This window comes from Condylura cristata, unplaced genomic scaffold, assembly GCF_000260355.1.
Source record: "Condylura cristata isolate star-nosed mole 26May11 unplaced genomic scaffold, ConCri1.0 scaffold00002, whole genome shotgun sequence".
Lineage (NCBI taxonomy): Eukaryota > Metazoa > Chordata > Mammalia > Eulipotyphla > Talpidae > Condylura > Condylura cristata.
The window spans coordinates 21,004,275-21,019,560 of NW_004567103.1; the positions used below are offsets into that span (position 1 = coordinate 21,004,275).

The following is a 15,286-nucleotide window of genomic DNA, read 5'->3' on the forward strand; positions in this document are numbered from 1 at the left end:
TGATCATCACTTCAGCCCTCTGAAGTGAGGCGGGTAACAGATGCTGCTTTCTGAACCTGAAGACCGACACCCGTTTGATCCTGCCCTCTGGATCTTTAGAAAAGCAACCACCTTATTTACCACTGCACATAGAACTTGGGACTTGTGGAGGAAGTCATCTTTTCAGGCAGAGTGTTAGAAAGGACACAGCTCTGAATTTTTCTTCAGCCATTTGCTCCATAGCAATTGCTTATGGAGATTCCACATTGTAAATGTAGGTGGAATAGGTAGGTGCGTTGGGATAACGAACGGGATATTTTCAGAAAGTACTGAAAACACAGCAAAGCACCTTTGGGTTTCCATTTAAACGAGGCATGTGAAGTCCAGCACACACAACGACACTTTAGGGGCTCGGTGGATTTTGTAAAGTGCAGCGTTATTGAATCGCACTGGCTTGTTGTCAGGTCTGGGCTAGAACAAAATACATTTGGGAAAGTATTAGCCTTGTCTTCATGAACAAGAATAGGGTGACAGATTTCTCCACCAACAGCTTTCTTTGAAAGTTACAAAAAAACAATTATCTGCATCAAGACAGAAAAATATTCTCATTACCTGAATTAATGGATTTTTTTAATTAACCAAATTGCTTAGTAAACTACTCAATTACTCAATTAGTAATTCTTACTTTTTTGAAAGCCCTTTGAAAATTTTGAAAATTTACCCATTCTTTCCCCAGAAAAATGTGTCTTCCGTGTATGGTTTCATGACATCACAAGCTCCAGGGCCAAATCGTTATGAACAACACACACTAAGAATGTCTTTTGCAGGTAGACTTCTTTGCACAGCTTGGATTTAAATTTGGGGCCTCCGCATTGTTTGGAGGTGGGGGAGCTGGGAAAGGGATATTTGCAAAAACACTGACCCCAGGGAGGGCACCCACCAGGAATAGCTAGGGGTTTCCCTGTCTCTTCCACTTCCTGGCCTCACATGGGAATCAGGTTTGCATGGCCGTTCCCCGAAAATCCTGGGCTTGCAGAGACAGACAAGAGACATCTCTGAGAGCTCATGTTTCAGCCTGTTCCGCCAAAACAGAGCTGAATGGAGGGTTCTGCAACGCTCCTGTTTGGATATGTCCTTTGTCTTTCCTCCTGGAGAGAAAATCCAGGGAAAGTGATTTGGGGACACTGGGAGCACATCCTTTTCTGACAACCATCCCCAGGGACTCTACTATATGTAAAAGGGAGCCCAGCTCGTGGCACAAACGGGGGTCGTGATTTCAAGAACCACATTAAAAACTAACAAAATGCAGACTTGTAGGATTGATTGTAGAGGTTGGTTGTTGAACCTGAGGTTTGCATCTTTGTCTCCTAGTTTTCACCTTTTTGGTCAGATCCTGGAAGGAATCCTTCCTTTCCCCGATGTAGTAGGGGCAGGGGCTGCGAGGTCATGACAGTTCCTGATTGGAGCTTCTAAAGAGGTTTTCACCCTCTGGCTTCTCTTCTGCCCTTTGGAGGAACTCACCCAGGTTTATCTCTCTGAAAGTGATCGAAGTGACGGTGTCTCATATTTAAGTGCTGGTAAGTCTTTTGAAATTTTACCTCATTTCTTTCCACTTAACCCACAGGACAACTTCCGGCACATGGTAATGATAATAGCAGAGAGCACTGATTGGTTCTTGCCTATTGGACAACTGGCTAAGCACTTCCCATGCACTGTCCCATTTATCTGCCTAGCCATCTTGTTTAGAAAGTACAATTATGTCCCCTTTCTTTCCTGATGGAAACTGAGAGATTCAGTGAGCTAAATCTACAATAATGCTGTGTCAAACAGCTAAAATTCTGAGGGGTGTACAGCCATCAGCCCTAGCCAGGCATCTCTGGGCTAGCAAGAGGCTGCTGTGCTAAGCTGGATTTAACTGGGGAGGTTCTGCTCTGTCTCTTTCATCCTTCTTGGAACAGAGGGCTTGCTGGGGCATGTTTTTCCGTTAGTGATGGTAGAGATGAAAGCAGTGAAGTAGAAACGCATGAGGTCATTATGTCTCAAGCTCAGAACTTGATTTGCGCCTATATAAAAATTAGCCAAGACAAATTAAGCAATGTCAAAGTAGACCCCATCTAAAATGAAATCATGGCAAAATAGACTAGGAAAAGATGAAGAACTGAACCCAATCTAGCTAAGGGCCAAGGTTGGAATTTGAATGAAGGCTACTTGACTCAGAAATCCAAGCGTTGAACTCTATGTTACAGCATAAGGCCACTACTGTTACCTTAAAAACTCAGTTTGTCCCGCCGTAGACCAGGCAGATTACTACAGACAAATGAATGAGAGTCAGAGAGGAAAACTTCTGATAAGAAGAAATGATGGAAGAAGAAGAGATGGGACAGAGAGGAGGATGTGACTAGCAAAAATCACAACTACTCAGTGCTTACTATTCACAAAATACTTGCTCACATTTTACATCACTATTTTCGAGCACATGAACAGAGTGTCCTGTTTTATCTTTTGAACATTAATATTGGCAAGTGTTGATGTTTTTTTGAAATTCAAAGTCACTTTAAAATAGTAATTTGGGAGATGTCTCCTGCTATAGCAGTGCCTGTAACTTCAGATAAATCAAGGACAATGTGCTCCCTTGCAAAGGATGCAGGGGTTAGAAACTTCAGAGACTAACCTCAAAAGGAGCAGCAAGAGAGCAAAACCAATGTCGATGAACCAGAAAATGACAAATAGAAATGATTGGGACAATGCATTAAAATGGCCGTTGAGTACTAATGGCATTGGAATAAAATAAAGACTCAAGGACTGAATTCATAATAAACCTTTGTCTTTTTTTTTTTTTTTTAACTTTGGACCTCAACTCAGAGCAAGATTGCTTATGTTATGGCTGAAGATAACCTCATCAGATATCTCTTGCCAAGACCTGGCATTCAAATGCTACCCTCCGGCAAGAAGCCAAAGAAGACAGGAGAGGAGGTCACTGGCAAAGAGGAGAGTGGCCCCCCAGTAATCCAGTACCTTACCTAAGACTCCTCTCCTTTTTGGGAGCAACCTATGTGGCTAACCTCAGATAGTCTCCTAATCTGAAATAAATTTAAGGAACTATTGACCAACCATTCTTTGCTACTCACTGGACAAGTTCCTGCCTCATTGCTGTGATGCAGGAACTTGCCCCAGTCTCGGTGGGAAAGTCAAGGAAAAAGTCAATAGAGGAAGAGGGAAACTAGAAGTTTCCTACAAGAGAAAAAAGACAAGTCTCTCTGCCTGGTGACTCTATGAGACGTGGGTCTCTGAGGAAGCACAGTACTCCAGCAGGCAGCAAAAAGTGGGTTGTATTTTGGAAAGCATCATTGATTTGTACCTTCTCTCTCTCCCTAAACTCACAGCCAAGGGCTTTTGGGGCTTGGGGGGTGGGGGCAGATTCTTCTTCAGTGATTCCCTGTGAGGCATTTTACTAATGTCAGATTAACAGAAAACTGAGAACCAGCAACAGAAAGAGGGAATATTGGGGCTATCTGGTCACTGACAATCACATCAGCTGCACCCTAGGGGAGGCATGTCAGCAAGGGGGGACCAGCTAGCAGCAAACATACTCAAGCGTGCTTTCCTTATTGTCACTCTGTGGAAGGGTTTCCTTCCTCTGCAGCATAACTTTCCAGGACAGCAGGGGTGGGGCAGTAAGAGCACTAGTCAGTCTCCACTTCCAGTGTTTACTGTGCTCTTCCTCTATGGGAGGGGAGATGACCTGGGGACAGATAAGTGACTTTGTCCTAGGAAATTAGCGTCATTCCAAGTACTTCACAGAGGCATGCGTCCTTGGATTTTTTCTGTATTTTGAACTGGACTCTAAGATTCTTGAGGAAAGCAGTTTTTTCCTGTTCACCTTTTATCCCCATGTAACTCAGAGAGCAAATCAAGGTAGCTCCTGCTTACTTGGTGGATGCTTTATCCTAATTATGAGCCAAGTGCTGTAGTTCTAGTTTTGTGTTTCCCAAAGTGTGTTCCCCGGAGCAGCAGCAGCAACCTCACAAGGGAGCTTTTGGAAGTACAAATTATCACCCCTTTTGCTGAGTCAGAAACTGAGCTGTAACCCAGTGACCCATGGCTTACCAAGTGCTCCAGGTGATTCTAATACACTAGAATATTAGCAAACCACGACCCTCGACCTTGCTCCTTTATGTGTGGTGGTCTTGTTACAGACTCTGGAGGTGTTTATCTGGCTTTCATCAATCAATTTCCCACATTTTCAAAAAAAAAAAAATACCAATAGCAGGTTTTCAGTAAGAATGTTTATTGTGGATCATGCAACCGGAGGGGTAACAATAAGCCTGAGCTACACTCAGGCTGTGCAGGTCCTGGTTTTGAGGGGTTGGCTACAAGGTTGGGTGTTGGAGTGTTTGGGACTGGGATATATTGGTGCATATGCAGACAATTTATCCCATCTTCAGACACTGCAAGTCTCACTCACATCCTAAGTCTCCACCCAGGGCTGCACATTTAGCATGCTAATGACCCCTAGGTCACCTCCAGGTCAGATCTTCCATCTGTGTCCACCAGGTTTCAGCTGATTCAGTTACTGCCTGAATGTAGGCAGCCCCTGCAGAGTGGAGGGTCTGTTTTTCACTGGTGACTGGCTGAATTTCTATTAGCCTGGGGGCTCAATAATGGGAAGGTTAGGCAAGCAAGGTCTAGGCCCAAGGGGTCATGTAACTGTCTTGAGTTTCAATAATTTCAGCATCAACCGGGAGCTTGCTAACATGCCAAATGTCATGCTCCAGCACAGATCTATTGATGTGACTCCCCGAAATCTTCATTTTAATGTGCACTCCAAGTGATTTGTTATCTCAAAGCAGCGTTTTCTAAACTACGTGCAAGGAATTACCTAGAGATCTTGTTAAATACAAGTTCTGATACCTGGGAATTTGAATTTCCTACACACTCCCAGGTGAGAGTAAAGTTACTGGTCCATGCACCACAATTTGAGTATCAAGGACGTAGAGAGGAAAGAAAAACGCTCAATACTGCAGGGAGTTGGGGGCAGGCAGGCAGAGAATCTCTCGACCCATTAGCTATTCTTCCACAGATCAGACAGAGCGGTTCTGGCCCTATCTGATAGATACATCCAATGTTTGAGGTAAATTTTTGTTTGAAATAAGAATTCTGCTGCAAAACAAATCTTTTAAGCAACTGTGTTAGAGAAAATAGTCAACCTTTAAAGTGATAGACTTGCAAACCTAATTATAAAATAAATGTCATAGGGTAAATTAGCGTGTGTGCGGGAAGAAGCTGGTGAATATTCTATTTTTAAACTGTTCAAAATCTTTCACCAAGTGTCTACAGTGAATGAAATTTTGCGACGTGAGATTGAAATGAAGGTTGCTTGTGACTGGAGATTTGATTTAATTTTGGGAAAATGGCGAGCCATAAGTTTCAATTGATACTTCAAAGTGACAGCTTTGCATTTCCTACTTCCGGTCTAGAACTCAGTGGCTCATTTTTCCATCCCCTTCCCTTAGACTCTCTGTGTCTGTGAGTACATGTTCAGTCTTGGCCTATTATTACTTTTTAGTTTGGAGCGAACAAAGATGACTTTAGACTCATTCTTGTGGTCATATACCACATTCTTTCCTAGTAACTGTTCAGTTTCCACCATCCTTTATTTACATTTCCATATTTAAGTAGACCCCATATTGATCTTTCTGAGTATCTCAATTTTTCATCTCTTTGCCTCCCTTTTTGTGGTCACCAACTCAATTTGTTTTCAATTTGTGCCCAGTATGTATTCTGAATTGTCTCTGACTTCTCTCCCCCCCTCAACTGTTTCAATCTAATTCATCTTTTCAGACTTATTTTTAAACAACACGTTTCAATACCAATCTGTACAAAAACACGGGTACACTTCACAGCTGTAGAAATATTGTCTAAACATCTGTCCATCTTTCGGCATCTTCAACCTCCTGATGTGAACTTGACCTACCTCGCTTCTCAGCACCCTCTACCTAGTTGACTGGATTTTTTGTTTTGTTTTGTTTTGTTTTGGAGAAGGGGTGTCAAACCCATGAATACACATTGCTCTCTGTTTCTGCGGTTCCTTTGGCACCATGCATTTAAAGAGAAAAGATACTATTCACTTTCAATTTGCTCCATTCTTTTGGAGCTGACTTGCACAGATGTATTTTTTAAAAAGAAAAAAATCCTCAGAAAAAGCACACCAAGAACTCCACAGGAAAGGAACACACCGGGAGGAAAGAAGCTAATATATTCGCCATTTAAGCTCTTTGTAGCTTCGTATTTTATTATTATTATTTTAAATAAATGACTCCTTAGAAAGGGATAAAATACCTTTCTCAGAGTAGCTAATAAAAAAACTATACAGTCTTGATTATGGCAGAATGGAAAACTGTTACAAGCAGCTATTATTTTCCCATAAAGTCATCATAATGCCAAATACTTCAAAGTTTACAAGTCCATAAAGACTAGTCTTTTTCACAGAGACCAAGCTGGAATTGCATCTGTTTTCCTGAAATGAAAAAGGCTTATCCAGAATAAGACTTTTTGGTCTAGAATGAAAATATCTTCAAAATAAGAACATTTCTATCCATGTGACATTCATGATCCCCAAGGTTATCATAAATATTAAATAATTGAAATATGTTTATTAAAGTTTATCTTAGGAAATGAAAACTGTGTTGTTTTGGTAATAACTTCCAAAGGGGTTGTCTTATGCTGGCTTACCCAAAGGGACGGCTCCTAACAACCGGTTTCTTCCTAAGGTGCTCCCATGAGGAGCTCATAAGAGGGTGGGCGGCATCAGGATGAGGAAGGGAGGGAGCAAGCGTTGGTGAAATCTCAGGGAAAATTCTTTGGAGGGAACTTCAACCTTCTCCCACAGGTTCCGGGGAACATGAGTTACACCTTAGGGTTTTCCCCAACTCAGTGTCGTGGCACTGGCCTTTCATAGTCCTGGACTATTAACAGCCAGGCTGGGCTGGGTTTCTGGTGATGGGTCTGAACCCCCTATGCTACTTGCTCCCTGTTGCTGCAGGCACAGTACACGCAGGAGCCCAAGGGTAGTCACAGGATGTGAGTCACACGTGTGTTGGAGACAAAACACCTGACCACAGAAAGGGGGAAATTGGGGAAGGGGCCTGAGGGGGCTGGATAGAGCATGACAATGGCCAATGTACTTCTGACATCCTAGAACCAGAAATTTTCTATTTAATATGTTATTGACCATTCTGTGATGTCGGGCAGAGTGAGACCACAGGCATGGTGCTTACCTTTTTTGTCTCAGCTTCTTATCAAATAAATAAAAGCACCTAACTCAGGAGTCTTATAAATATTACACAAGGTAACGCACAAAAGTATTTCATCACTGCATATAGCATCAGCATAATTATTCATTTTAATGTTTAACTCCTGCTTAGTTAGTATTTTCATTGTATAGACTCAGGCAGTGGGAGTCTCGGAGTGCCATACTAAATTTATGCCTGATTTAGATCGTACTCATAAAATAAGAATAATTCTGGGGTGATATGAAGAATATATTTCCAGGAACAACTGAGGAGATTGCCTAACTGCATAAGAAAATGAAGGGAAATAGAAGTTTGGTCAGACAGAGAGGAAACAAAAATATAATTCATTTTGACACCACTGTAGAAAAAAATAGAGCGTGAAGCTTGGATACCATCTGAATCTATCATTTTTATATCATTTTAAACTTTAAAGTCATGTATAAGTCAAGACGATCTAGATCATTGGTAGGAATAGATACAGAGGAAAAAAGCAACAGTTTGTGGAAAGAAATAGGAACAGAAAATGCAGTGTATTTAAAATTCCTAAAAAATAAAAAGCATCATGGAAACATTTAGTAACGAGGCAATATTCAGTTGAACCATATAAAATGACCAATCCTTGGATTTTTTTGACCCACTAAAACATCAATTTCATATGATTTAATCTAATACATAAAACCTTTTGGGAGATAGTCTTCTAGGGCCCTCCTTTGCTCCTAATCTGACAGCTATGTCGAGATACAAAACTCTAACCATCCTTTACCTAGGACATTTCTCCAAGTGTGTTCATAGCAAGAAAACAACCTGGAGTGATGAGAAAATGTCCCCTTCCAGGATAAAGATCAGGTGGGCTTACTGCTTGCTGTAGAAGTGGTGCCATTTTCCCAGCTCAGTGTTTCTCTGCTGTGACAAAGCTCATACCACTTGCAGGCATCATCTGGGCTCTTCACAGCACATCCTAAGAATATGGGAAGAAGAACCAAAGTCAATAAGCACAGGTGCATACTGCATACTTTACTGTGAGGGATAATGTCCTGTATCTCTAATTCAAGAATATCATGTCTTCTGACATCTATGAAACAGTAGCATGTTAATACCTTAGCTTTAGAGTGGGTTAAATCAAACTCAAATCCAACAAAATCACAACAAAGAATACTCTCAGGATTTCATTAATGAGATCCGTTACGAAAATTTCTCAAACTGTTACTGCTTAGGACCAGGATATTGACAACTACCTTAAGAAAGACCAGGGGGTCACATCACCATTTATGGTTGATTTTTCTTAGGCTTCTTTCAGAGGAAGTAAAACACTTTCAGAAGAAACTAACCCACAGCCCTCAGGCCCCAGAGCTCTCAAAGCTATGAGTCTGTAACTCAGACTCTTGGAAGACTCCGAGTGAGAGAGTTTAGGCAAACTGATAGCTTCCCTTATTGCATCCGTTTCTCCCACTTTACTTGGTCATGGGCTCAATCTTTCATCGTCTTTAAGTTTTGTAGGTCAGAGCTCCCATACAAAGTGAGGCTAACCGAGGTCAATAACCTGCACCTCCGGCACAGCCCCCGCTTTCTTCTTGAATCTATGACTTTGGTGGTTACAGACTTTTCTCCCCTCCTAGGCTGACCATGAATGAAACCCACCCATTTTCTCCTGACAATGCCACAATTGTGGACTTGGCATTTTTATGTAAATAGCTGTTCTCTGATTCATTAAACCCCCTGCCCCTGCCATTTTCCTTGCTGACCCATATCAGCCACACACTGGCAAAACACAGAGAAATCAAGTGGACAAAGAGAGGCAATAAAAGGGTTATAATCAGGACGTGTGTTGTGACTGTGACCAACAAGGAAATTTGGAAATGGGTGACTGAACACCCAAGGACGCGCTGTCAGCCAGTCACAGCAACGTTTGTTCAAAGTCTGACAAATGTTCAGCACCATTTCAAGGTGTCACATAGAGATACATGGAGAGTGGCAATCATGGACGCAACCTTAATAGCACTTAGAGTTTAATAGACAACCTGGCATAATCAATGCCAGCCTTCCATCCTGTCCCTTGCTTACCTCACCGCTTACTCTTTATTTCTCTCACAGTGTCTGTCACAAGCTGTAACATGGAGATTATTTATTTTTGTTCTTGATTATTATGGCTCCCGCAGAGCCAAGGATGCAATGGCATGACCATTTCACTTGTTGCCACCGGCAGTCTCCTTCACTCGAAATGAGAAACTCCTCTGGGAGTTCCTCCAAATTCTAATTCACACTGTAACCTGGAACCTAGCAAAATGTTGTTAGTGCATTCTCCAAAAACAGGTTTTTGAAAAGTAAATCGGGGACAAAGTAAATAAATACAACCAGCAGTGGATATCTGCAGATTAGTTCATTTTATTTTCTGTATGTTCTTATTAAGTCAGTAGTACAAAATTAGGTGGGGATCTAGCTCAAAATTACAAGGAAATTTTTCAAAGAATATACCTGAAAAAGATTCTCTAGACCCCAGGCTAATTGCTCTCAAACTGACCACAGATGAGGAAGAGACCAGAACCACGCTTAACAGAATTTCCTGGCTGGCCTAGAGAGCTGTGAGCCACCAAACTTTAGAGTGACTTGATTTGTATTACTATGGTGGCAATAACTCATATTACACTTTTTTAAAGTAAAAAATATATATATAATGACCCATAAAAATCATTAAAATGCAAATTAATTAAAATAGGAAGATTTTGATTTGAATTATTTGGTTCCTTTAGAACCTCAAACATCTTCCCTCTGATCAGTAACACACCGTGGGGCTAAGTAGGCCTGGTAGGAGGTACTTAGAGAAGAGCAGTGAAAGACGTTAGCAGGCTCAGCACCACGGCGGTGGATGTCACCTTTGCCGCGGAGTTTGAGCGCCAGTGCTTGTCGTAGACGTCACCCACGATCGAGAGCACGGCCTCCATGGTCTCCTCACAGGTGGCTTGAATCTGATCCTCTGGTAAAAGAAACCCATGTGTCCCAGTGTCCCTGAGCTCAAAAGTGTAGGAGAAGGGGATCCCTATGTCCCGAGCCCAGTCTCTTGAAGACCCGGATGTGGAATCTGCAATGAAATGGAGAGAGGGAATCAGAGAGCTCTTCCTACCGGCTTGTGCCTATGCAAGTGTGCTTTCCTCTCCTGTCTCTTTTTAATAAACGTACTCTTTAAATATAGAAAGTAAAGAAAGAAAAGAGGGGAAAAGAGTTTGAAATTGTACTATGAACAGACTAATTTCTACAAACTACTTCGGGAATAAAGGTTCAATCTAAACTTTTATGAACTCTTTCATTTAGTGTCTCGTGGATAACTGCCTCCTCCCTCTGCTTGACATTACTCCCTTAAGGCAGGGTGGGAATTACATCTTGTTCAGTCTCCTCTCTCTGCCCTGCCACCCTGCACGATACTGGCATCTTGCCTGGCACACAGCAGAGATGTGGTTAAAGTTCTTCAGCTGAATCAAAAACTAGACAACTTAACACTTCCAGGCAAGAGTGGGCTGACATAGAAAGGAACAGAAACAAAATGATCAACAGAAAAGATATTACGCAAATGTTATCTGGGTGGACCGGTGGGTCTAGGGGAAAAAGCAAGGTGTTCTCCTTTCATCTAAATTAGTATTACTTTTCAGATCCTTTCTCCAGGCCCTCCTACTTTCTTAGCATCATGGGTCCTCAGTGAGCTGAATCAACAGACCAAGTGTCGCTGAAAGACACTTCCTGTGAACCCTGAGCCTTCTTGCTTGCCAGTTCTTCCTAACGGAAACCCAAAGAATCCTGATCTCAACGAGTGTATTAGTTTCTTTCTTTCAGCTCACACTTTATCCCCAGAGAGCATCATTTTGGATTTGTACAGACTCCCTTTTATCTCTGGTCATTTTTATTAATACAACTTCCTGCAGATCCACAGATCTCCTCCTGCCTATTCTGCTCCCCAAAGTCCACTGACTTCTTTTGTGCCTTAGATACTATTGAAGAGGCGAAAAAAGATACTTACATAAAATGTCTGCACTTGATCCAACTTTATAATTGGTTCCATATTTTGCTTTCAATGCATTTGCTGCCTTCTGTCCAACTTGGATCTGTAGGTGGGAAATGCAGAGACAGATATCTGGTGTTAAAAATACTTCCAACAATCCAGAGGGTATGGTATTTCATCCAAATACATCTCCACAGTTCCAGACCATCTTTCTAATTTCTCAGTGGACATCTCTACCTAAGGAGCCTGCTGATAACTTCAGAATCAACATACTCAAACCAATTTTATCACCTCTCCCACTCATAAGAGTGCTCTTATTTTCATATTTCTGGTCTATCATACTCTTTCAAACACGACTAAGATGCTGCAGTCAGCTTTGATTCTCCTTCTCTTAAATGTTATCAAGTTGAATTTCCAGGGCTATCTCCCTATTTCAGGCTCATTACCTCTGAAATGGACTATTGTTATCACTTAATAAGTTTCCCTCCCCCGCCCACCAATCCTTATCTCAATTGATCCCACCTGATGTCCAGGTGAACCTCTGTGGAGTAAAAGTTTGATCATGATTTTGCTAAAAAGTCTTCAATAGCTCTTAGTTGCCCCATGACTCAAGTACAAACTTCTCAGCTTAGTATTGGAGATCCTCTATGGAACACTCCCAGCCCATCTTTCCAGCTTCTTATCCTTATGTTCCACCTTGTTTATAGTCAGTTTCCAGCTCCCCCAGTCTTCCAAGACAAGCCCTGTGCTCTAGGCTGCTCTAAAATCCACCTGTTTCCTTTACTTGGGAAGCCTTACCTCTTATCTCTAGATAAGCTTCTATCCAACCTCAAAAGACTTTCTCAAATGCCCAGTTCTACATGAGCCCTACCTTATCACCCCTGATCTGTCTCTACTGTGAGTCCCCCATAGCCCCTTTTTCATATTTCTCTTAGTTCCCTCTTACTTTTCCTCAGAGGTGTTTGATACTTATTGATCATAGAATTTCAGAACTGGAAACTACAGCCTTCTTCACACCCACCACCCTGTCACCTCAAAACCTTGAGATCCCTCAAGGCTAGATGACTCCTAAGGTATCAGCATTGCCTTCTGTCACCCCATTCCTGAGGTCAGAATCACTGAGATCTGGGCCCTCTCTAGTGGCGCAGCAGATAGAAGCACTGCACTGCGAAGTTAAGCCAAGCCATGGCCGCTTCACTGCCAGTTGAATCTCCTCCCCGTGGCAGACCTCTCCTGTCTTTCCGCTGCTCCCCTCAGCAGTGTACTTCGTTGATCTGCCTGTTCTGCTCCCCACTATGTTTCTGGTGAATTCTCTCACCGCCCATGCACCTCTGGCCCATACCCCATTTCTGTATGCACAAAAAATAAAATCTTTTTTTAAAAAAAGAATCACTGAGATCCAAGTGTATTGGCATAGTTGATTGACTTTCTTCTGCATACCTTTTAGACTCTCTCCAAATAATCTCCTCCCCACACTCCTTAATGTTATATTTTTTCTACCTGGTGGTATATCTTACTCCTTCTCTTTAGAGTGGACACAAACCCCACCAGAATTCCCTAGCCAATCCCTCCCTGGTCTGTGATACACTATTGCGTTACGGCTAAGGAAACTTGACAGCGGGTATATCAACTTCCCTGGCTTCTGACAAGTGACATGTCCATTTGTAGACCCTGTCTGTCCCTTCTTGTACACACTAAATGACAGAGTGATGCTTGGGTAGAGGGGGACTGACACAGTGAAACTCAAAAGGAGCAGTGAGCAAGACAACATAGATGGTGGGCTCATAGGTAGCAGATGTGGGCAGCATCCTTAGCGTCCTCAGGACTTCTGAGTATGGTTAAGAAAAAACATCAGCTTCAACAGGTTTGTAAGCTTTATGCCTCCTCTCCACTTGCTACTGGGAACTCTATCTTTGGTCATTCACCTTCTCTCTCTTCCTGAAAAGAGATTTGGAGTCTCACTTCCTGGGCTTGTGTTGTCCAGAATTGGGATAAAGCATAGGAAGAACCCAAAGAAGCTCACAGAGTTAAACTGCTTTACTCCTTTAACTCAGAAAGCATTACAAGAGCTGTTTATAGGAAGAAGAGGAAACTGTAAGAAGTACATCTGAAAGGGAATTTAGTATATTCTTTGGGTAGATACCTAGGAGTGGAACTGTTGAATGGTATGGCAGATTTTTAATTCTTGAGAAACTTTGAGGAGATTTATGTACTCCTGTGTTCACTGCAGCATAATTTACAACAGTCTAATTATGGATACAATGTAAGTGTTCAATGACAGATGTTGAATAAAGAAGTTGTGGGGTACATATATGTGTGTGTGTGTGCAATAGAATACTAGCAGCGATAAAAAGATGAAATCTTGCCATTTACCAGCGATGGAGCTGGAGGGGGCTATGCTAGCTAAAATAAGTCAGAAGGAGAAAGATAAATATTGGATGATTTCACTCATGTGGAATATAAGGATAGAAAACAGACAAAACTAAAGCAAACAAACTCTAGAAATCTTGAGTGTAGAATTGGGCCTATTGGTGAGGGAGGCTACCAGGTGGGGGCGGGGGGCCCCAATACAATGAACTATGGTGAGGAGTGTTGGGGGTGACCAGGTGTGGAGATAACACAGCAACTACCGGTGGGACTAGGTAAGCGATAATAAACTGGGCCTCGCATCTAAGGGTGATAATTAACTGGGCCTCATATCAGGGAGATACCGGTGGGATGAACTGGGCCTCCCATCCGGGGCATAGCGATGAGTCACCCCTTTGGAATCTGAGCCTAGAATCTATGTAAGCGACCCTTTTTCCCCTATAGCACTGGCAGTAGCTGCGGACCCCTCCCTAGGGGCTCCATCTCAGCTGCTGCTCAGGAGCAATAAACTCTACTTGCTCAGCTTTTCTGCCTCCCATCTTTCTTCCTGTGGCGGGTCCCAGAAATCAGGACAAAACAAGGAGCATGGTGCTTGTGCGGAGGGTGTGGTCCTGCCACATGTGCTCCGAATCATATATGGTGTTGTAAGCCAAGGCTGTCTCAATGCATAAATGATAGAATCTTTAAAAGTGAAATTGCCTATAGGAAAAAAATAAAAAAGAAGGGGTTCATGGAGAGAGAAATTCCAATAAGGAAATAGGAATGACAGATGGAAGGAAAGGTTTCAGGGTAGCTACTTTGTGGCTGAAATGCAAAGCAGAGACCTAGGATTGTTACTTACCAATCCTCCTCCATTAGTTGTTCTTTGAGTCCTTGGTAAACTAATGGAATTATACTAATTATTTTTAGAATATGTGTTCCTGTGTTGTTTTGAAGATAACTCCATGCTCACTGGCTCATGTGGGACTCTGTGGGTCTATTTGGATTATGTGGTTCAACGCCACATTTTCCATCCAAAGGGTTCCTTCATTTTTTTTTTTTCCTGTATCTCACCTTAGACAACTATTTCTTCTTCCAATTGCCAGTCTTTTTCATTCTATATGGTTCCCTCTCCTCAAACCCTGGCAGTAGGATGGGATCAATCTTCCCACTTGGCCCTTTTTATTGACAAGGACCTTTCTAAAAACAATTCCACCAGCAATTACCATGGGGAGTAAATCATAGCAAGAGGTGTAACACACATGAGAGGTACACAGGTGTGATCCTAGGTGATAGAATTGGTCTTTTTCTGCAAACAAATATCTGAGGGTTCTGACTTCTCTTTCCTGATTATTCTTCTATCTCCCTCACTGTACTACAGAGCTAAAGAGAGCCAGTTTGCTTCCCCTCTTCTCAGCCCAAAGGCACTATCTAGTCAAAACAATAAAAATCTTCTGCTATGGCCTCCCTGGTGGTGCAAATGGTTAAGGATGCATCACTGCAAGCTAGCCTCAGCTGCTTCAGTGCTTCAGGTGCTGCAGACCTCTACTGACTCACTTGCTCCCCTCAGCAGTAGACTTCTTCGATCTGCCTGTTCTGTTCCCCACTTTGTCTCTGATGAATCCTCTCACCCCCTGCACCTCTGGCCGGTACCCCAGTTCTGTGTGCATAAATAAAATCA

The 15,286-nt window shown here is 42.4% G+C and overlaps 1 protein-coding gene across 1 annotated transcript in view; it reads right to left on the bottom strand.

Moving 5' to 3' along the window:
* Positions 1-10,013: 10,013 nt before the first annotated feature.
* CPO (carboxypeptidase O) overlaps positions 10,014-15,286 on the bottom strand; it is a 65,438-nt gene continuing 60,165 nt past the window's right edge. The window contains exons 10-11 of the mRNA XM_004674815.2: positions 11,278-11,362; positions 10,014-10,347 (exon numbers count right to left, since the gene is read on the bottom strand). Coding sequence (XP_004674872.1) covers positions 10,085-10,347; positions 11,278-11,362 — 348 coding nt within the window. The 3' untranslated portion in view covers positions 10,014-10,084. The remainder of the gene's footprint in view (positions 10,348-11,277; positions 11,363-15,286) is intronic.